Genomic DNA, 23,817 nt, shown 5'->3' with positions numbered 1-23,817 from the left:
TTTTTATAATTTATTTTCCCCTTCTAAGTAAATATTATTTTTATATTTTGTCTTATCTTAATCATTTTATTTTCTTTCCTTAAATAGAGTCCCCCAAATTGTATAACTTTCAGGCACTGCAAAATCTGTATCTGACTACGATCTGATCTTGGACACGGTCTAATCTCTGTGCCTCAGTTTCCTCATTTTTAAAATGTAGATAATAATAGAACCTATCTAGTAAGATAGTTATAAAGATTAATTGAAAAAAAGACTAACTGAGGTAATAATGTATAAAACATTGGGCATAGTACCTGGTTGATAGTAAGTACACCACCAATGATAATGATTGCTTTTAAAATTAGTGATAATTTAATAACTACAAAAGAATAATGGAGCAAAAGAATTGGCATAATGTCATCAATAATAATTTTGTGTACTGTTAGCAATTGCTAGAAAATTTGCTAGGAAATATTCTCTTGATCCAGAACCAATGCATTCACATGTGTTTTTGTTTTTGTTTATGGTGGATATGACACTTATCAAGAGTAAAGGGTTTTCATCCGTTTTAATGAAGTGCATCACATGAACATAAAAAATGTGAAATTACATTTTTATTTGTGATACGATATGTACTTAAATTTTGCATTAGATATAATTAACATGAGCTTTCATTCCTTATTTGCTTTGTATCTAGGGCAAGTTTCTCAACCCTGTTTCTCAGATTTTCCACCTACTGAAAGGTAGACAAGGGCTCCTTACCTGGAAGGCGGCTGTATGCCATGCCCTCTTCTTCTCCACCACAGCATTCTAAATCTATGCTCACAATCTGTCCACCACAGCACTGCTGGCCATAGCCATCATGAAGCCTCCCAGCACAGCAAATCTGGTTTCCTGAGGTGGAGTAAGGCATTCTGCCACAGCAGGAGTCACCGATGCCAGTGGAAACCCGATTGTGCTGTTCATCTGGACAACATACTTCACCTGTCAATTTAGGACAATAACAATCATTGCATGAGTTAAAAAAATATGCTTTGACTCACAATGAAATTTTATCACAATCATCTTGCAGATGCCAACTGGTTGACAGAACTACTAGAAAGAATGCTGTCATTTTGGAGTTGCTAAATTTCAATACAACTTTAAAATTTTTGCATTAAAGATGTATAAACATGCGTCTACTCACATACATATGTGGTAAATTAGAGGTAATGCTATGTTGCCTATTTCCTCACTCGCCCCTAAGAAATAAGCACATCACGTCTGGTAACATGATTAAGTAACATTACAAGAAAGTTTGCCTAAGAATACTTTTCTATCTATGTAGTATATATATATATATATATATATATATATATATATATATATACACACTACAGTATGTAATATACTGTACAGTATATATATATATATATATATATATATATATGCTATATATATATATTTTTTTTTCTGGAAAGTGGGATGGATTCAGAAATTAACATAAAATTTGCATTGCTTAGATTATATTTTTTAAACCAAATTATACACATTTAAGCAAACAAAATACTTTCAATGTGAAGGTCAATTAAAAGAGGAGATAAAAATACTATATTCAAGTTATCACATTTGTACTTTGCTGGGCTGTGGTAGACACTGAATTTCACTAATGTAGTTGCACCCACACTCCCCCTGTACATGATATTGAAATTTGAAACAAGAATAAGATAGTCTTTTGCCTGGTGCCTTGGTATCAAAGAGTTTAAATTTTATAAATATCAATAGGCACCATTTTGGGGGGGTTTGAATACACTCTAAAAGACAGGACAACTCTAAAGACTAAAAAATTAAATTTTATCTTTTAAGGATACTTTGGAAAGGATTACTAACAACTTGGTAGATCTAAAATTAAAACTGTACTTCTCTCTAGCTCATAACCCACCCCTCAGTTGACCTCCTTTCTGAACCCTTGGACTTTGACTCTCTCCTCCTTCTTGCCTTCCTCTTCTTTTTCCTGCATCTTCAACAGAGCCTCTTCTCTTCACTTCCCCCTTTAAAATGAATCTTTCTCCCTGGACAGTATTCCTTCATTTTATCTTATAAGGTCTGTGAGCATATTGACCAGCCTCTGGCAGATCTTATAGCTCTAAACCATGGTCCAGATAAGATTTACATAATCTAGTTAATGACTTGCCAAACCTTTTTCAGAAAAGGAAGGCTCAAGTTCACTAAAAAATTTAGGATTGCCTTAGGAATTTATAGTCCTGGACTTCCTGATCTCTATCAATTCGTTTATCTACGTGTGAGGTTGAGATATGCCAAAACTTGGTTAGTAAACAAGACGAATTGCTTACCAAAATGATATTAAAAATATGGGGCAATATTTATCTATGGGTACATATGTAAATAATATAAAAATAGGACAAGAACTCTTTGCAGGTATCATTGAAGTCTTTCTTGTCCATATTCATTGATAAAAAATCCATCCTAGTAGATGAAATGTACAAATTACTGGAAACATACAACATAGAAGACTGAATCATGAAGAAATAGAAATTTTGAATAGACCTATAACTATTAACAAGATTGAATCACTTATTAGAAACCTCCCAACAAAGAAAGACTCTGGACCAGATGGCTTCACTGGTGAATTTTAACAAAGATTTGAAGAATTGGTACTAATCCTTCTCAAACTCTTCTAAAAATCTGATGAGGAATAAATACTTCCTAACAAAATTTATGAGGTCAGCTTTGCCCTAGTATCAAAACCAGACAAGACATTTTAAGAAAAAAACAAAACAAAAACCTCAGACCAATATCCTTTATGAGACTTTATGTACAAATCCTAACAAAATGCTAACAAACTGAATTCAAGAGCACATTTAAATGATTATACAACATAACCAAGTGAGATTTACCCCCAGAAAGCATGCAAAGATGACTCTTTGCATTAAAGATGTATAAACATGCGTCTACTCACATACATATGTGGTAAGTTAGAGGTAATGCTATGTTGCCTATTGTCCTGTCGTTTGAAGCATAACACTTTTAAATTTTGATGAAGTACGACAAATCTATTTTTCTTTTGTTGTCTTGTACTTTGATGTCATAACCAATAAATTATTGTCAAATCCAATGTCATGAAGATTTACCCTTATGAACATATGAAAGTCACTGCGATATACCATATTAACAGAATGAATAAAGAAAAACACATGATTACCTCAAATGATGTAGGAAAAGCACTTGACAAAATTCAACACCACTCTATTATAAAAACATTAAAAAAACTAGGGACAGAAAGAAACTGCCGTAACACAATAAAGGGCATGTATGAAAAATCCACAGCTAACATTATAATCAACAGTGAGAGCTTTTCCCCTAAGATCAGGAAGACAAGGCTGTCAACTTTTGCCACTTCTATTCAACATAATATTGGGATTTATAGCCAGAGCAATTAGACAAGAAAAAGAAATGAAGAACATCCCAAATGAAAAAGAAGAAATAAAATTATCTCTGTTCACAGGAATGCAATCTTATATGTAGAAAACCTTAAAGATTGCTCCAAAAAACCTGTCAAAATTAATAAAAGAATTCAACAAAGTTGCAGAATACAAAACCAACATGTAAAAATTAGTTGTGTTTCTATACATTAAGCATGACAATCTGAAGAGGAAATTTTTTAAAAAAGCAATACCATCAGTAGTTTAAAAAATATTAAGAATAAGCTTAACCAAGAAGGTGGAAGACTTAAACACTGAAAACTACAAAAAGTTGATGAAAGAAATTAAAGAAGACACAAATAAATTAGATATCCCATGTTCATGGATCAGAAGATGATATTGTTAAGATGTCAATACTACCAATCTACAGATTCAATGCAATCTCTATCAAAATCCCAACAATATTTTTTTGCATAAATAGAAAATCTATCTCCAAGTTGCAAAGGAATCTCAAGGGACCCCAAATAGTCAAAACAATCTTGAAAAAGAACAAAGTTGGAGGTCTCACACTTCCTCATTTCAAAACTTACTATAAAGATACAATCAATACTACAAAGACACAATTGACAATCAAAACGGTGTGGTCCCAGTACAAAGACAGACATACAGACCAATGGAATAGAACAGAGAGCCCAGAAATGAAACTTTAAAAAATGACCAAATGATTTTCAACAAGGGTGTTAAGACCATTCAACGATGAAACGACCATCTTTTCAACAAATGGTGCTGGGAAAAGTATATATCCACAAGCAAAAGAATGAAGTTGAACTCTTACCTTATACCATATACAAAAATTAATTCAACATGGACCAAAGACCTAAATGTAAAAGTTAAAACTATAAAATTCTTAAAAGAAACGTAAGGGTAAATCTTCATGACATTGGATTTGACAATAATTTATTGGTTATGACATCAAAGTACAAGACAACAAAAGAAAAAGAGATTTGTCATACTTCATCAAAATTTAAAAGTGTTATGCTTCAAAAGACTCTGTTGACTCTATAAAAAGGCAAACCACGGGAGAAAATATTTGTAAATTATATAACTGATAAGGGACTAATATTCAAAATTTCTAAAGAACTCTTACAACTCAACAATGAAAACAGAAACAACCCATTAAAAAATGGCTAAAAGAATCATATAGATATTTCTCCAAAGAAGATATACAGATGGCCACTAATCATATGGAAAGATATTGAATATTGCTAATTATTAAGAAAATGCATATCAAAATCATTGTGAGATACCACTTTATAATCAGAAGAATACCTATTATAAATAAACAGAAAATAATATGTTAGCAAGGAATTACAGAAATTGGGACTTTTGCACATAATAAACTTGCACATCACTGTTGGGAATATAATATAGTACAGCTTCTGTGAAAAACACTATGGCATCTCCTCAAAAAATTTCACATAGAATTTCCATATGATCCAGGAATTTCACTTCTGAGTAGAAAGCTAAAAAAATGCAAAGCAGGACTTGAACAGATATTTGTACACGAATGTTCATAGCAGTATTATTCACAATAGTCATAAGGTGGAAATGACCCAAATACTCATCAGCAGATGAATGGACAAACAAAATGTGGTATATACATACTATGGAATGTTATTCAGTCTAAAAGACAAAAGAAATTTTGACACATGTTAGAACATAGATGAGCCTTCAAAACATATTAAGTGAAGGAAACTAATCACAAAATGATAAATATTATATGATTCTACTTATATGAGGTACCTAGAGTAGTCAAATTCATAGAGACAGAAACTAGAATGGTGATTGTCAGGGCCTAAGACTAAGGGACAATAGGGAGTTAATGTTTAATGGGTACAGAGTTTCAGTTTGGGAAGAGAAAAATATTCTGGAAATGGTGCTGGTGATGATTGCACAACCATGCAAATGTATTCAGCACTACTGAACTATGCACCTAAAAATGGTTAAAATTATCAATTTTGTTATGTATACTTTAATACAATGAAAAAAAGTCCAGTTCTGTAAACAGTCGGGAAACATAATTCCATGCCTAGTCTCAGAGACCACTTAGCTACCACTAGGAATACTCTGCTTTCAATGGAAGTCAAGATTTGATAATTTCTCAGATCAGAAGATAAGATAGTACAAACTGAGGGCTTCAGAGGGGAGAGGGGTGGGGGAATGGGATAGACTGGTGATGGGTAGTAAGGAGGGCACGTATTGCATGGTGCACTGGGTGTTATACGCAACTAATGAATCATCAAACTTTACATCAGAAACCAGGGATGTACTGTATGGTGACTGACATAATATAATAAAAAAAACATTAAATAAAAAAAAAGAAGAAGATAAGATAGTAGACTATGCCTTCTCTTTAAATTATAAGAACTTGCTGAGCACTTGGAAGATACTTTGGCTCAGAAAAAAGGAAAAAAATAGATCAAATTAATAGCTTTTCAGATTGGGCAATTAAGTAAAGTCAAAAACAAGGACATATCTATGTCTAGTCTACACAAAGATGACTGTCATTATTATAAGGAAAAGGGACATTGGAAGAACATTTGTTCTACTTTAGCTAGAAAGAATCAAAAGAAGAAAAGGACAAACATTGACATAAGAACCTCTCTCTGTGAAAGTACCTGCTCTGGTCCATCCATAACTACCTTTAACACAAAAAAGAGCTTTTCATGAGGTTGTAGACAATGAAGTTTTCTTATCTAATTGGTATTGGGGCTACATTACCTACCATAAATTCTACTATGTTTCTATCATTCCTTCCTAGGACTAACCAAACTGTTTCAGAAACAGACATTTCAAATACCTTTCAAACTCTCCCTTTGTCTTTGTCTTTTCTTTAATCAACACACTTTTTTGCTAACTTCATATTTTTTCCACTCTGGTGCATTTGATGGGAGGAGATCCACTTTGTACATGGGATGCTAGTGCTAAATGTGGATTCAAAGCCTCTTTCTGGAACTCCCAGCCGAATCCCCAGCCTATAATTTGATGATGGCACAGACTGACTATCTCATACCTGATGACGTCATGATCTACATTTCAGACCTTGAATCTGTCTTCAAGAGCCACTGGGGCAAGGGATTCATAGAGGAGGCCAACCCCTTAAAAGTCTTTATAAATCTGACTATGTCCTTCTTGAAACTGGCTAAAAATTCACTAAAAAATGGTGGTTATTCCAGAAAATCAGGTCCATTGTACCCACGTAACTCCAGAAAAGACTTGTTATTCCATATAGTAACTCTTACAATATCTTATTCATTCTATCCAAAAACTAAATGACTTGTACACCACTTTGTCCAAGATTTAAGGGCCATTAAGAAGACTGTGCTTCCTCACTTCCTGTAGTTCCCAACCTAATACCATTCTCTCTCCAATCCCTGAGACAGCTGCTTAATTTAGGTAATAGATCTATGCTCAGCAGTTTTTCATATACTCTTATACTCAGACTCCTAATATCTTTTTTTTATTCAATTGGGATAGTTATGCCCCAAGTAGAAACGCCACTTGAATTCTCATAATTATTTCACCATAGCATTAGTGTGGTAAGCAGAATATGACCTCCCAAAGATGTCCATGTACTAATCTCTGGAACCTGTGAATATGTTATGCTATATGGCAAAAGGGGATTAAAATAGCAAATGGAATTGAGTTCGATAATGCTATGTGAGGAAGGTTTGACTGCCATTGCAAGGCTGGATGATGGAAGGAGGCCCCTAGGCAAGGAATGTGGGCAGCCTCTGGAAGGTGGAAAGGTAAGAAGGATTCTCTCCTACAGAAGGGAAGACAGCCTGGCTGACACACTGCTTCTGGCCCAGTGAGACCCATTTGGAACTTCTGACCATGAGAAATGGCAGATAATAAAACTGTATTGTTTTAAGCCACCGTTTCTGGTAATTTGTTACAGGAGCCCTCGGAAACTAATATACTGACGATACTTGATTTCCTCTTTGAAACTCCACACTTACACAATGTGTGGATGATCTTCCGTTATGTTCCTGAGAAAGCTTGACAAATTGATTCTCTGTATTTGTTGACAGTGGTAGCACAGAAATGACAGTTTCCAAGCATCTGTGTTTTCAGAACAAAGCACATTTCCTGGGGTCTAGATTTGAGACTGTGATGTCATGCAAAATAGAAACTCTCTTTCTCTTTAAAGGTTGGAAGCTATTTGTGACTTCCCCAGTCAATTGCTGGAAGTCAGCTTAGATAAAGGATTGCTTGGTCTCTTAGAATCAACAAGAATCAATGAGGATCCCTAGGCTCATAGGATCTCAATGTCCACTAGACATTTGATTCCTAGCTTTTATGAACCAATTGCCCTTTAATAGAAACTGATGAAAGTGGACACACATGAGTCTTTGCTCTAGAATAATTCATAAGAGACTATCTTCTGTCGCCTACAGGGTGCCTTTTAACTCCGTGTACTCTTATGCTCCCCAATTACTATAAACCTTTCCTTCTATTTGCACATGGAAGCTTTAGGGGTTCTAATTCTAGAAGTCAGTGAAATCAGAGACATTAGTTTCCCAATCGTATTACTTAGTTTAAGTAACTTAATGAAGGTCAAACTACTAATAAGTGAAAGAAATGAGATGTGAAGCCAGGGAGTTTGACTCCAAAGCCCATCATTTTTATCCACTAGTTACTCAGCATCAAACAGGAAAACCCTGTACAGAATTTGGGGTTTTTGTATTAGAATATGATCATATACATTATTACCTGAAATAATGAGCTTAGTCTTTAACTGGAACATTTTCGCTTGCTTTTTTTTTAATGGGAATTTTCAATGTAATTTTAATGGAGATAAATTTTATTTCTTTTGGCTCTACCAATATACCAGAAAAGCATATTAAGTTACATGTATGAAGTCATCACATCACATATATAACACAGTATCTCTAATGGCTCAATCTAATTTTTAATCATACAAATTTCAATCTCCACTAATGGAGTGACTTGATCTTGTTCCTATGTCTTACTTTTCCTATTTGTAGAATAGAAATAGAATTCTAAGGAGGCATATAACTTAATTTTTTTTTTATTTAAAAAAATACCATCCATTTAAAATTGACCTTTTTTGGGATGCTTAATTCTATGAATTTTGATGTAAAAATACAATTAGGATACAAAGGAGTTTCATCACCCCCCAAAACTCCATGGTATTCTCTCAGAGTCACACTCTCCTCCCACCTATCACCCTTGGCAACCACAGATTCGTTCCCCATCACCACAGCTTGTCCTTTGCATGTGTCATATAAATGGAATCTCCCAGGATGTAACTTTTTGAGATTGGCTTCTTTCACTCAGCATAGAATCTTTTTGGGATTAATTAATAGTTTGTTCCTTTTGATTGCTGGATAGTATTCCTTTGTGTGGATATACCACAATTTGCTCATTTACCCACTGAGGGACATTTGAGTTATTTGTGGCTTTTGGCAATTATGAGTAGAACTGCTATAAACATTTGCGAGCAGTTTTTGTGTAAACACAAGTTTTCATTTCTCTATGGAAAATACCAAGGAGTGGGACAAGGCATAATCAGTTTTCTCTCAAGGTATGAATTCCTGGAATGCAGGGGACAGTAGGCTTAGTTGATGGTCTTTGAAAGGATCCTATAACATGGTATGTATAAGCAGAAGAAAATTCTAAATTTCTCGTGATGATTCTACTACAGGCCAATGAAGGAGGAATAAGCTTACTGTGAACAGTAAAGTTATTGTACTTGTTACATTCCTCTGGGTAAAGGGATTTTCAAACTTGGTCTCAAATGTGGTTGCCACAGCCAGACAGCAATGTCTCTTCTTGGCAAACTTTCTTTAACATAACATACTATATGGAAGAGGGGCAGCACCAGTTAATTAAATATCATTTAGGACAACAGTGGGCTTAGAAGAAACGTAGTGTACACATCTATCTATCTATCTATCTATCTATCTATCTATCTATCTATCTATCTATCTATATACTGGGGAAAACCAACATTTTTTTAAAAGTCAGTTTTGAGGACAACAAATATTAATTGGTTTAGATATTTTCTTATTCAGTTACTGACAGAAGAAAAAGGCTTTATAAAAAGAGATGTGGATTATATCAATGAGAAGCAAAACTGATTTTTTCCCCTCAAAAAAGGTCTATTAGACATAAGATACAAGGATCAGTCACCTTCTCATTAACCTCTCAAAATGAATCTATTTCACGACAGGCTTGAAAATGTTTTCTCTCTAAAAGCTACCATGCAGTCTTCACAGTTAATTGTTATTCTTATCAAAGAATGACCCACATTAACATTTAGCTTGAGGTCATTAGCATATTTATAAAAAAGGGGAGTGGAATAAGGATTCTTTCCTCTGCCACTCTTTATTGTAGGGTGCTATAACGGAAAGTTGTGAGAAAAATATGAAGTAAATATTATTAACCAATATTTCAGACTTATCTATAAATATCAAAATGCCTATATACATCTTAGCGTTGAATTGACAGAGTACTGATTGAATTTTAATTGCATTTAGATACAAGATAGTTTGGGGTCACTATGCTTTCTAGATGTAAACAGTGTTAAAGTAGTTAACAAAGACCATCGGTTGAGGATAGAGGTCACAATATAATCTCCTCATTTAGGTACATTGAGATAAATGATTGCAGCACAACACTCTCTTTGATTATCCCATGAGATTGTATTTTTTTTCTTTGACACCATGATAGGCATTCTAATACTGTGAAAAATGAACTACTTAAAAGGAATCCAAATATGGGCCATGCTCAACAGTTTGGAAGTTATTAAAATGTTTGAGGTTTGAGTGAGCATGTGTCATGTGCAGATCATGAAGGTTTTGAAAACTCTTGTTTCAAAAATGACGTATTAAAAAGTTTTGTACAATGTCAACAAATGACTTTTGGACTTCCGTGGCTTATTTTATTTTCAGAAAAAAGAGTTAAATTTTATTTGGATTTTAATTAATTAATTAATTAATTTACTTTTTAGAAAGAGCGAGGGAGAGAGCACAAGGGCAGGGAGGAGCCAAGGAAGAGGGAGAGAGTCTTAAGCAGACTTTGGTGCTGAGCTTGGAGCCCAGTGCAGGGCCTGATCCCACAACCCAGGCACCCTGGAATTTTTTTTTAAGTAGATTGTTTTATTAATTTGAAATCTGACACTTTGTGTTAGGATTGAGAAAGATGAAAGGCAAATCTAAGAGTTAATAGCCATGACGGATACAACCAAGTATTTTTCATCAATGTTAAGGGACAGAGAATATTTTCTCAGAGTTTGAACAGTTCGCTGCAAATCATAACATCAAAAATTTTAATGTAACTTGGGGATAAAACCAGTATTATTTAGTTCTATGTTAGAAGTAGAGAAAAGCCTGGTCTGGTCCATTGGTCTGAACAATAGGAAAGAAGAACAACAGAACATGCCCATCTCATCTATTTAATTCTATTTTTCAGGGCAACGTTTTGCAGGGGAGAGAAGATAGGAAATGTAGTAGAAAACTCCCAAAGTGCAAACTACTTTGCGAGAGTAAAGCATTTGGCAGTTTGATTAGTTGCTAACATGACAATTTCCGGGATAAAGTTAACCCTTTTCTACAGAATCCTTATTTCCATCACCATGTGTTTTCTTACTTGGAAAATCTAGTTGATTAAGAGTTATTCAATTATGGGGGCGCCTGGGTGGCACAGCGGTTAAAGCGTCTGCCTTCGGCTCAGGGCGTGATCCCGGCGTTACGGGATCGAGCCCCACATCAGGCTCCTCCCTATGAGCCTGTTTCTTCCTCTCCCACTCCCCCTGCTTGTGTTCCCTCTCTTGCTGGCTGTCTCTATCTCTGTCAAATGAATAAATAAAATCTTTTAAAAAAAAAGAGTTATTCAATTATGAAAGTATTTTTGCAAGAGAATAAGAAATAACAGCAATGCTTTAAAGACAGATTTGACTATTAGTATTAAGGAAAAATTATGAAGAGTAGAAAGAGAGTCTCTGCCTTGAATAAACTTGCATATATTTAATTATTTCACCTTCCCTTTTTGCTCTAGCATTTTTGCAAAAGAGATTTCTCCTTTCACATACCTGGGATAAACATATTTATGCCAAACAAAAGATACACTGAACAATAACCTGAATTAACTGGACGTTTGGCATAAATTCCCTATTAAACTAGGTATCTCAGAGCATTCAGCTTTTCTTGGGCATCTGAACACTTAGCTTTCTTCTCTTTGTCCCATATCTGTTTTCTGTATTCTGAAGACATACGTATTAAACTTAGGTGGTAGGAAAAAAAAAAATCTGTGTTATCAATGGCTTTTCCAGCATAAATAGTAACTGCCGGTAGTGGTAATGAAGATGTTTAGAAGTCTGAAATAGTCACCTTAAAAACTATGTTAACACATATTAACATATTTTGGTTCAGAGTAAATATTTACCTTTCACTTTTTTTCCCCTATTGTTTTGTTTCTTAGATTCTACATATAAGTGAAATCATATGGTATTTGTCTCTTTCTCTCAGACTGGCTTATTTTGCTTAGTATATTACTCTCTGGCTCTATCCACGGTGTTGCAAATGGCAAGATTTCATTCTTTTTGATTGCTAAATAATATTCTATATACCACATCTTCCTTATCTATTCAACAGTCAATGGACATTTGGGTCCTTTCCATAATTAGGCTATTGTTGATAATGCTGCTTTAAACATCAGGGGACACAGATTCTTAACTGTAGAGAACAAACTGAAGGTTGCTGGAGGGGAAGTGGATGGGAGCATGAGTTAAATGGGTGATGGGTATTAAGGAGGGCACTTGTGACGAGCACCAGGTATTAGATGTAAGTGATGAATCACTAAATTCTATACCTGAAACTAATATGTTAATTAACTGGAATTTAAATAAAAACTTGGGAAAAGTAATAAAAGTAATAAAGCAAATAACAGAATCAAAAAAAAAAAAAAAAGTAAGTAGAGTTGAGCATGGATTTTGGAAAGACATGCTGAGATTTGCTTTTCAGATCTTCCACTCTCATGTTTCTGAATCTGGTTATGTTACTGATCCTTTCTGAATCTGTTTCCTTATTTATAAATTTTAGATAAAATACCAATCTCCTACAGTTGTGAAAAGTACACAAGGTATCATATGTAAAACCTTTATAACAGAGCCTGCCAGAGATTTAGTGTTTTATAAATATCATCTGTTATTATCTTTATTTTCAATTACATTCACTGGACATTGTTTTGTGTGGTTGAAATTGGGACAGTGCTTATCCAGTCAGCTGATACAAGGGGGAAAAAGGGTGAGGTGGGAAAAATCCCTGTTTGCTCTTCTTTGCAGCAACCCTCTTTCTGCCCTACATAGCCTGACAGTAAACTAGTCTCAGATAAATGGAATTTGTGTTTCTAATCCATCCAGGGACAATGCATGCATAGTCCAGAATAGAAATGGAGGAAATGAAGAATGGCTTCATGGAGTGGAACACTTGGAAATTCACAGAACTTTATGCTGAAAATATTTAGCCATGTGAATGAAATAAAGTCACAAAATAAAGGGAGTTACCAGGTCTTGATATATTTCCTTATGTGGTAGATATCCTAAGTCCCTTGTTTTCCTTCTCCTTTAGTACTTAGTCTCGCTTAGATTTCAACAAAGCCCAAAGAAGAAATGATATTTAAAGCAGGCCATTGGTTATGTGTTAGTCATTAAATTTTTGTTGAGGAGGTGCTTGAGATAGTTGACGGGCATGAGTCATGTGTTAGCTTTTTCAGGTTCCCAGATTACTGATGAAAGGGCCAAGGGCAGCCACCCAAGATGGGACACTCTGGCATGAAGATTATTTTGAGCTAAAGGCAATTGAGACCATGCAGGCTGAAGAGAAATTTTGCCCCTCCTTTAACTACATAGAGGAATCCATATTGGAGGTTTTTCCCAGAATAAAGATTATTAGTAGAGATAAATTTTATCTGAGTGACCCATCTGTATGGCAGGGCAAACATCTAATTATCAAACACCTGCTTTTCTTCTTATCGCTCCTGTGAAGTACATTCCTTTCCTCTGATGTCCCAGATCCCTACCCCCATCCCCTTAGTTCAGAGTGACATATAGACCTCATTTTGCCTGACTGTCTTTGGAATTTCCATGTCTGTGTGGATTCCTCATAGGCACAGTATTATTTGATTTTCTCCTGTTAATCTGTCACCTGTCAATTTGATTTTAGTCCAGCGAGAAGGACCTTGAAGAGGACAGGAATTCTTGCTCCCCAACACTGAGCACACCTCGAAATGATCCTCACCTGGTAGAATTCTAGTGTAATACCCAGAGCAACAGTGATGGTTTGGTTGAGCCTCTCGTATGCGGCCGCCACAACAAACCGCAGTTGAATTCAAAACGAACGGGATATACTTCTCTTCACAGCAGTGGTGCCCAGGCTGGGGGTCATAGAGAACTCCACTACAACAAACCTGAAGGTGGGAATTGGGGTTAAGGAAATATCAGTTTAATTAAAAGTACTATACCGTCATATCTCATGTGATACAATTATATTCTAATAGGCCGTGACCTGAGACCAAATGTGGTATATTATTGATAAAAATTCAAAAGTTTGAAAAATGCATTTTCCCAACATCATTTAAATTCTATATATGCTATTTGATACAATGTAGACTTTTTTAGACTTCAATCATGCTTTGTGCTCTGTTATCACGTTCTATAAATATGAATTCTCTTTTGAATGTCAGTGCTCCCAATGTAAAGAAAGTTTAGAATTGTAAATGAAAAAATGCCTTCATATATATGTTTTTATTTTAATCACTGTTTAATTTGAAAACACATTTATGGAAACCTATCTCTTATTGGTCTTTCTTTTTTTTAATAAATAGCATTTTCCTTATAATTTATATGATCACTTATTTATGAACCCAATCTTCAGACAAGGCAATCTCAACAGAGTCTAACATTTCCATATATATGTATCATACATATATATGTATATGTCATAGGCCACCGTATTTTAAAAAAAGAAATTTATATGGAAATTAATTTTGAAAAGCCCTTTTAACAATGTGTTTTTTTCCAGGAGCTGTAGAAGAAATTATGTGCTTGAACAATCAAATAATTATTTGCATGCTCACTTGAGGTCTGAGAGACTGACACTCTGTATATATAAAAAATCGAATGCTAAATAGTTACTGAAATGTAGCTTCAGAACCTACACTTGGCATAAGTCACGTTAATTAGATAGAAGCTTCCTGTGGCAGGCAAAATCAACCACTGCTTAGAGGTGTTACTCTTTTTCCATTTTGCACATTGCTATTTCCTGTTTGCACCAGCTTGTGAATCAAGCTCCGTATAAGGTGGTAGAACAGGGACTAAGTCTTCAAAAGCACCTCTAGTGTAGTACTTCATTTTCCAAAAATTTTCAAAGAACAAAGAAATAGGGCTCCTAAATTCAAAGTATACCCCTGCAGTTTCTCAGGTAGCCACGCTAAACCAACTGTAATAAATTTCCTTCTCTGTATTTCGTTATTAGCAGTGAGGATTCAAAATTAGTCTAACGCCAAAGATAAACTGGGTGATCCTTCTCTTTGATGCTATACTGTGTGAACAGAAAATTTTGAAATTATGCCCCATGTTTAAGACTTAAGCAAAAAATTGTTATGTGTTTATTTGGGATTTAAGGAGGCTGGTCATTTTTGACCAGGGTAAAACAACGCATACCTTTCTCTTGTTTTATGACAGAGACCGACCTAAAATCTTGCTCTTTGTTGTGTGGTCTTAAAGCATTTGTTAAAGTCCAATTCTCATAAAGTGCATTTCTAGACACTGAAGCACATCTAGCCTTTTTCTTTGGCAAAGTTCTCTAACATTTTCTTGTGGAATTTTCACTGGAATGTTTATTTAGTGTTGGCCCATTAGAACTGGTTCGCTCCCATCCTTCTGTTGCCATTCTTAGGCTCCGTTAGCCACATGAAACTTATGAATTTTTTCTCATGCCCTTTGGTTTAGATCATTAGTGGGTCCCCAAAGGGACATGTTCAAGCAATTACTTCTCTTGGGAGGTCTCCACATAAACAGAATATTTCTTAATCTTCTCATTCCGTTTTCAAGTTAGCTGTCTTAGAAAACATACATGGAAATTTCAATAACTTGAGTTGATAAATGTGTACTGAATATCTGAATAGCCTTTTCCTTGTTCTATAGTTTCCCAAAGCAAGTCTGTAATCTCGTGATTCTCAAAATACGGTTCCTGGAACAGATGCAGAGGCATCACCTGGGAACATGTTAGAAATTTTCACACCCCACCCAAGATTTACCAAATCACGGTTTCTGGGGGTGGGACCTGCAATCTACGCTTTAACGAGTGTTCCAGGTCTGACGTTCACTGGGGTTTGAATACATGGTAAATTTTGTGTATGTATTTCGGGTCCTCCTGATATCTGTGGTGATTTAGTCAAAAAATTCTTAGTCCCTTTTCTTTTTCCAACCTCTCACCCAAGAAGTATATATTCATAGTTAACTCTAAACAGGAATTTACAAACGATTGCTTTCTCTTGAGATTTTAATTGACTTCCTTTATTCTCCTTAACTGTCAATACCTGTGTGTGTGTCCTTCATCTTTAAAATAAAAATAAGCCTTTGCTTAATGCATCAAAGATTTCTTTCTTTCTCCTAGAGAACATTTTTAATGGGCAAATTTATTCTAGCATTTTTCCCTTCAAAAATCCTAAATTTAATTTTATTTTATGGAGGTATGTTCATCAGATAGTGTACATTTAATGGCCTGAAATAACGTAAAACTTAAGCATAAGGGCAATTCTGGAGCCTAGGTGTCCAAAAAAATGTGTAGTTAGTAACTGTTAGTTTTATAACATTTCTTAGATGATAGCCACTGCTTGGCCAGTGTCAGCTGTAATAATTTGTATTTTGACCCATATTGCTTCAACAACTCACTCTCTTAATTACTGTGTCTTTTTGCAGTGAATCTTTTGAATTTAGTAACAGCTTTAGTCATTAAATGTGCGATGTTGTTGTTGACAAATAGGAACATTATTTCATTAGATGAAATCCTACTTTCAAAGTAAGGATTTTCTGCATCATTTGTCAATAAAAGCCATTTACAAACTCCTCTGTCTGGCTGTGTTATTGATCTGATTCTTAAACTGCAACTAATACAAACATTAATCTGCAAATGGCTATAATTTTAAAATATTTCTGACAAACCATGGAAGGTCCTGCTCACAGTTACTCATCAGTGTCGTGTAAACAAACAGCCACTTGTAGCTGAATGGATTTGTTGTAAGGAAAATTCAAGTCATTCAATCAAATACAAATTCAGGAGTTCCTTACCATTTCAATAAACTAATATTTCCTGTGAAGATGATGAAAAATGAGAAGGCTAAGATGCTGATTGAGGATGAGAGGGTTTTTATAAGCATCCTTTCTTTTCCACGGGGTCTTCCTGATAGACTAGTGGAAAAATTGATCTTGACAAACCATGGTTTAAGAAGCAAGTGATTTCACCTGGAGTGTTTAGTGAGAGAAACATATTTCACTGACTCATATGAAAAGATGTACCTTAGCTTCAGGAGAATAGCACCTGTGTCCACAGATAGTTTTAGGTTTTTGACACTTCACTGCCTTGCAGAGCTCACCACTGTGGTCCTTCCTTAACTTCTGGGTTTTAGGGCATGGATGCCATCTTGTACGTAAGACATCATATCCAAGAATGATGCCATTTGGCTTCCCTGGAGACATCCAATCAACTTGAAGGGATCTGCAATGGATAGAATAATCAATACTTCTGAAAAGACAACATTTAACATCACTGCTCTCAGCCTCATGTACTTTCAGTTAATCTCTCAGATCGGTCAAAAGGTCCATTTTGTTAACTTCTTAATTAAGAAGCTGAAGCAAAAGAATATATATACTAATATATGTATGCTCATAGATGCTACTACCATACAATATGTTTAGAGAATCAATGAAAACCATGTAAGCCTTTGGGAGGATAACACATGACAAGAGTCCAGTGATCTCCCACTTTAAATTACAGAGACGAGAAGAGAGTGCCATTGTTTTGGCTAATCAGGAAAATCAACAGAAAACTTTGCTGGGATAAGGAAAAGTAAGACACAAGTAATATAAGGTGGTAAATAAGGTGGAAATGAGAACATGTGGAAGACCTCATCTCTACTTAAAATCACCTTCTCTTTTGCCTTCCCTTCCCAGATCACACATAGCTGCTCATAGACATGCAGCTAGACAATCACAGTGGGAGCCTCTGAAGGGTCCTAGGCAATTTCAGCTTTCTTGGCACAGCCATCACCTGCCCCCACTTTCTCTTCATGATAAACATGATGTCTGCAACTTCAGCAATCATCTTGCTGCCACTTGAGAAAGATCATAAGAATCATCATGAGAGGCCACCGTGTTATTTGGTATAGCTGAACCAATGCAGCAACAATTTACAATCTCTAGAACTATTTACTTAAGCCTCTGTTGTTGGGTGTCTTGTTACTTGTAGCCAGAATAAATGCCCAAATTGATAAAATCTTGTTATCAGTGGTAAATAATTATAATAATAAATATTAATAATATTAATATAATATACTATGTAGTATAATATAATATATATAATATACTATTATAAATTATATTGAATAATAAACTGGACATAAAATCCCCCCAAATACACTTTACTTTGACACATCTTAATTTTTGACTGAGATAAACAGATTTGTTTCTCCAATAATTCTTTTTTTTTTTTAAAGATTATTTATTTATTTACTTGAGACAGAGAAAGAGAAAGAGTGCATGAGAGCTACATGGGGCTGGATCCCAGGACCCTGAGATCATGACCTGAGCTGAAGGCAGAAGCTTAACCTATGGAGCCACCCAGGAGTCTCTTTAATTTTTCTTTAAATATCATAGTTGGACATGTTTTGTGGTAAGAAATATAGGAATTGGAAATTGCCATAACAAATATCTTGACATCATCATATTCTCGGGGGTGCATGATTCTTAAAAGTCGAGCAACAATTTCATTCTAAATATGAGTATATTTTTCTGGGGGGAGTTTGGTAAACAATAAGGGCATAATATTGACCAAAACTTTATTGCACTTTCAATGATCTATCTATTAATATTTCATTTGTTGAAATAAATGAAATCATAACATCAAGCTGTCCACTAAGAATCAACCCTGAATAAAATCATTTACTCTCAGGTTAATGGTATAGAACTTTAATTCTGCACTTAAGAATACTTGCCAGAATGATGCAGCCTAGATGACACACCCGTACTATCTTTAGCATTTTTAAAATAAGCTCTACAGGCAGAAGTCAAAAATTTTAATAAAGCCCCAGAGATTTGGATATGACATACTCTTGCAATTTAGCATGGCAAAGAAAGCCTACTATTTGCAAAATACTAGGTAAATGTAAAATAATAATTATTTTAATTCTCATTATTTTCAAAAAAGGGGTGGAACTTTGACATTCAAGATTAATTCTATTTTTATAATTCTAAAATTTCCAACTACAACAATTAACCAATTACAAATAGTTATAGGGCACTTTTATGTAGAAAGCATTCCAGTAGGTACTTTGGATGAGAGCAAGCACACATAAGCTTAGTTCTTATACTTTAAAGCTCTTACAATAAAAATCTTACAATAACTTATGTGACCACTTTTCTGCCATTCTGTTAAATGGTATTTTTGTTATAACTTTCATTTTAAGAAGAAATATATCTTTACAGGCAAAATTACTGAACCCTATCAGAATTCCAAGTGACATCATATATTAGGAATTCAATTAAGCCCAAACATTTACATTAAAAAGCAGCAGTCAAGATAAACCTTGACATTTTAATAGACTGCTAAAAAAAAAAAGAAAATTATTATTTCATTTTCTTGGGGGTACAAACATAACATATTCACTAATAAGACTCTGTAGATAGGAAATTAATGTCACCTACAAGAGAACAGTTTCGTAGGTGACTTGTATAGTCACCATTATTATTCTAAGGTCTTTATCCAACTCTCAAAATTAATTCCACATTTTCCAGATACCTCTTTTGTATTCACTGCATAATCAACTACAGGAAAGACTACATTTAAGTGACATTCAAGGGTCTGAATTTTCCACAAAAGCCAGTGAATTAGTAAAGTCTAGAAAACACCATGTAGAATACCACACCATTGTAACTTCTTCTTCTAGAAGAAAATAGGTGTAAAGTGAGACTGCTTATATTTTTAGTGATAACATGAACAGTTTTGCTTTTGAGGATCTGAGTCAGGTACATGAAGGTAAACGATCAAAGAATAGTAACGAGTTTAACACCTATACATCTCTCATTAGAACCAAAGAGAATGACACTGAAAAACCTTTTGGTTGCTGATTTGAAACAAAAGACATCTCTGAGAAATACACAGCATTATTAACTGGATTGATGGTTTCATTCCTTTGATGTTTAAGAATAAAATAGAAGAGGGGCGCCTGGGTGGCACAGCGGTTAAGCGCCTGCCTTCGGCTCAGGGCGTGATCCCGGCGTTATGGGATCAAGCCCCACATCAGGCTCCTCCACTGTGAGCCTGCTTCTTTCTCTCCCACTCCCCCTGCTTGTGTTCCCTCTCTCGCTGGCTGTCTCTATCTCTGTCAAATAAATAAATAAAAATCTTTAAAAAAAAAGAATAAGATAGAAGAAACATTCTTATACCATAGGAATGAACGTTAAATATTGGGGAAACAAGCTGAAGCTTTTTGGTATAGATTAGTAAAGGCTGTATGCTCATGCAGAAAAATAAACCAACTATAAGTCCTTGAATGGATTTTTTTTTGGTAGATTTGTTCATAAAATCATGATTGGAGTTTATTTAATTCCCAGAACACTAGGGACTAAAATTTAAGCTACCTTAATAAAGGTTCTGATGAAAACCACTATATCTACACATACTTTGATACATGGATTCATTGATTGTTCAGACATTTTAGTTGGAGGTTTTTGTTTTTTTTTTTAAATTATGTCACATTGTTAGTAGATTTACTATTCCACTTCTGTGACTACTATATACTACTGTGGCCAGCACCACAATAATGATAGCCTTCAATTCTTTCTTTGGGAAGTACGATATAACATTGAGGATAAAAAGGAGTATGGGAAAAATCATTTCTTTATCACCTAACGTGTCACAGGTCAGACAGAATTTTTATGAAGAATTAGGGTTCCCAGTGGCACTCTTTAACATTTTATTCTAATATTTTATTACCATTTTGTCAAAATGTTCTTGTTTAAGCCAAAAGAAAAAAAAATCTTCATATACCTTAAGATGTCAATCCAGATTGTGGATCTGGATTCCCTGATCATGTTTACAAAGATCCTTTTTTTTTTCTCTATTCAACTTGGTCATTTTTGTCAATTATTTATGTAACACTCAAGTTCTTCCAGATTATGGCCATCACAAACGATCAGGTAACTTTAATATAGGATTAAGTAAATGTTGTATGATGAAAATAATGACTCTTATCTCTCAAATCAAGTCACTGAATATTTAATTATCTATTAGAATGTTTAGCATAGCTTCTAATAGGTGAAAAATCAAAAGACAAAATATGTGTCCTTGGTAACAGGCGATATAAAACATGCATACATGAACCATGTAAATGTAATACAGCAACGTAAAGTCAAGTGTGTAAATGTGTTTAGGCTGCTGAAAACACATAAGCAAAGATCACTGTCTTCTAGACCAAGCAATGGGGTCTCATGGGACAAATGGCTGTGGATTTGAATTTAGAAATGAGGATGTGAAGAAAATAGCAGGAAAATCAACGTAAGCAAAAGTCAAGGGTGGGAATCATCCTACATGTGTATGGAAGAGTAATGTGATCAACTTGGTGACTGAATAAGCTACATCCAGCAATAAAGGAGGAAAATTTGAATAAAAGAAAAAGTTTATGGAGTCCCTCAGATATCATGCTGAGCTTGATAGTGAAGTAGTATGATTGTGCAGTGTTGTCACTACCAGAATATAAAGCCCCATTAGAATCAATAACCCGACAGGTTAGAGTAGAAGAGACCTGGGGTAGACAGAGATGTCAGTGAGCTACATTAGTAACTCAAGTGCAAAACAGTGTTGAATGGAGTTTCCCTCTTGTATGGGAATTTGAACTACAGCCCCAAACAGGATGACAGACAATGAGTTCCTCCATTTAAAAGTGTGAGTATTTCACTTCTTAAGGGAACAGCAAGATTCTATTGATTTCTGAGGATAAAACTGCTCTTTAACATTGACCCATGACCCAAAACAACCAAAAATAAAGAGAATTCTAGGAGAGTTTTTGAAACTCTCACTAAATATTAGTGAATACTTGTTAAATCCTTCCTATATGCCAGGCACTGTTCTATATTCATCAGTGAACAAGACCGATAAAGCCCCTTTTTTCACAAAACTTTCCTTTTTCTTGGAGATGAGGGACAGTAAAAAAACACATAAGTATATCATATGTCAGGTTTGGGGTCTGAGAAGGCCTGGTTCTTCCATGCAGAAATTTGAAAGAAGGGATGAAGCAAGCCCAGAGAGGTTTCTGGGCAGAGGGAACAGGAGGTGTAAAGGCAAAAAGGCAACAGTGTGGTTGGCTTGTTGAAGAGCCAGTGTATCTAACAGGACTTGACTGTGCAACAGAGAGAATGTTGGAAAATGAAATCGGGTGGGTGTTGGGAGACTGGAATGGGGGTTTGCAGATAATGTGGGATTTTATACTACACAGAGATAACTGGATTTGTTTTTGAGTGTTTGGAAAGCCGTTGGAGGTTTCTGAGGCAAGGAGTGAAGAAGGACTTATTAGCTTAGTGAATAGTGACATCAAATCTACCCCCTAACTTCGGCTAACATACCCAAGGCTGAAGGAAGGCATTCCAAATATGTCAATTAGAGAAACTGGAAGCAGAGAAATTGGAAGCACTTGTTTCTCAGGGTTGGTACTTACTGAGATATATAAATTTCTAAATTCAATCTGTTGCTGTCTCCGGAGAATAGTAGGGAGTTTGGGGACAGCTTGACATGGAGCTTGACAGTCTATATAAGCAAAGAAAGGGTGCTTCCCTTTAGAGAAAGATTAGAGAATCCCTATGGCTATGTATTGTCCAGAGCAGCTGCAAAGGAATGGTAAAGTGAAGAGTGCCACATGGCACAGATCAGTGAACTTCTACTGAGCCATGAGATGCCTTGCAACCCAGCTAGGCTTGAGCCAGTTGGAAGGTACACTGCCCATGATGGCAGCCTCCTAGGAAGAGGAGACTCCAGCAAGAAGAGTCCTTGGGATGTCTTACTTTGTTGGGCACCACAACAGATCAGCTATCGGGGGCAACCCTCATGTTAGGGAACTTAACTATGTGGAAATCCTCTTGGAACCTCTCCAGGAAAACACAATTGTCCAGGAAAGTGCCACCTGACATGCAGATGTCTACTCAGTGATGGCAGTGAAATAATAACATTGAGAGGAGACACACTGGATAAAGGGGACAGGAGCAAAGAGAAGGGAACAGGCAAGATGTAATCAAGCTGAGTCTGGGACATGGTAGAATCTTTGAACCAGGCATGAGCTTAATATTTTGCTGGAGACAAAAAAGACTTTTTAATGCTTTATCATGAATTTTAATTACCAAAGTGAGACTCATAACTAAAAATAATTCGAAAGCCATAAGATGTTTCTGAGAGGCTTTCAAAAGTTGAAGAGAGGACAACCAAAGGATTATGTTTAAGGTGGCATGTAGTAAGCTAAAAGAAAAGACTTTACCTCTTTGTATCTCTTTGAATTAAGACAGCTACACAAACTGGTTACATAAACTTAAACAATGAAGACATGAGCCATGGTGGTGGTGGTGGAAACACATATAAGATGATGCTTCAAAAGAAAACATACTAAAATTGGTATTTCGTCAACTCAGGGAATTAAAAAAAATTCAAAGATCTATGTCTGATAGTATGTAGGAGGTGGTGCATTTGTGAAAACGGCTGTTGGAAAAGATGTTGAGTTAGGTGAGAAGGAAGTAGTGAGGCTTGAGGTGGTGGAAGCGGTGGGTGGAGAACACTACAGAAAATCAATGGGCAACTGGATCAATGAGACTAAAATTTGGGGAGAAAACAGGGCCAGAGATCTTTGAGACATCAGAATGAACAAAACTGTGATGCTTGAACTACCTGATTAGGAGGGAGAATCTTTCTGTTTAGGACACCTACAATGAATAAATGGACTTGGAATGGACCCAATAAAAGAAATGAATGGGTATTCAGAGCGCAGGGGACAGTGTGGCGATTAAAGACCAGAGTGAATGAGGAAGAGCTGGATTTTGCTGAAATCCACACGGTCTACCTTGGGACTGAGC

The 23,817-nt window shown here is 35.3% G+C and overlaps 1 protein-coding gene across 1 annotated transcript in view; it reads right to left on the bottom strand.

The window, feature by feature from the left end:
- USH2A (usherin) overlaps positions 1 to 23,817 on the bottom strand; it is a 676,006-nt gene that overhangs the window by 164,603 nt on the left and 487,586 nt on the right. The window contains exons 47-49 of the mRNA XM_045809720.2: positions 17,008 to 17,206; positions 13,727 to 13,895; positions 742 to 963 (exon numbers count right to left, since the gene is read on the bottom strand). Coding sequence (XP_045665676.2) covers positions 742 to 963; positions 13,727 to 13,895; positions 17,008 to 17,206 — 590 coding nt within the window. The remainder of the gene's footprint in view (positions 1 to 741; positions 964 to 13,726; positions 13,896 to 17,007; positions 17,207 to 23,817) is intronic.

Source organism: Ursus americanus, chromosome 2 (assembly GCF_024610735.1).
Source record: "Ursus americanus isolate L20-20 chromosome 2, mUrsAme1.1.p, whole genome shotgun sequence".
Classification (NCBI taxonomy): domain Eukaryota; kingdom Metazoa; phylum Chordata; class Mammalia; order Carnivora; family Ursidae; genus Ursus; species Ursus americanus.
The sequence above is the reverse complement of the archived record's forward strand: the minus strand, read 5'-3'. Positions and strand labels throughout refer to the sequence as shown.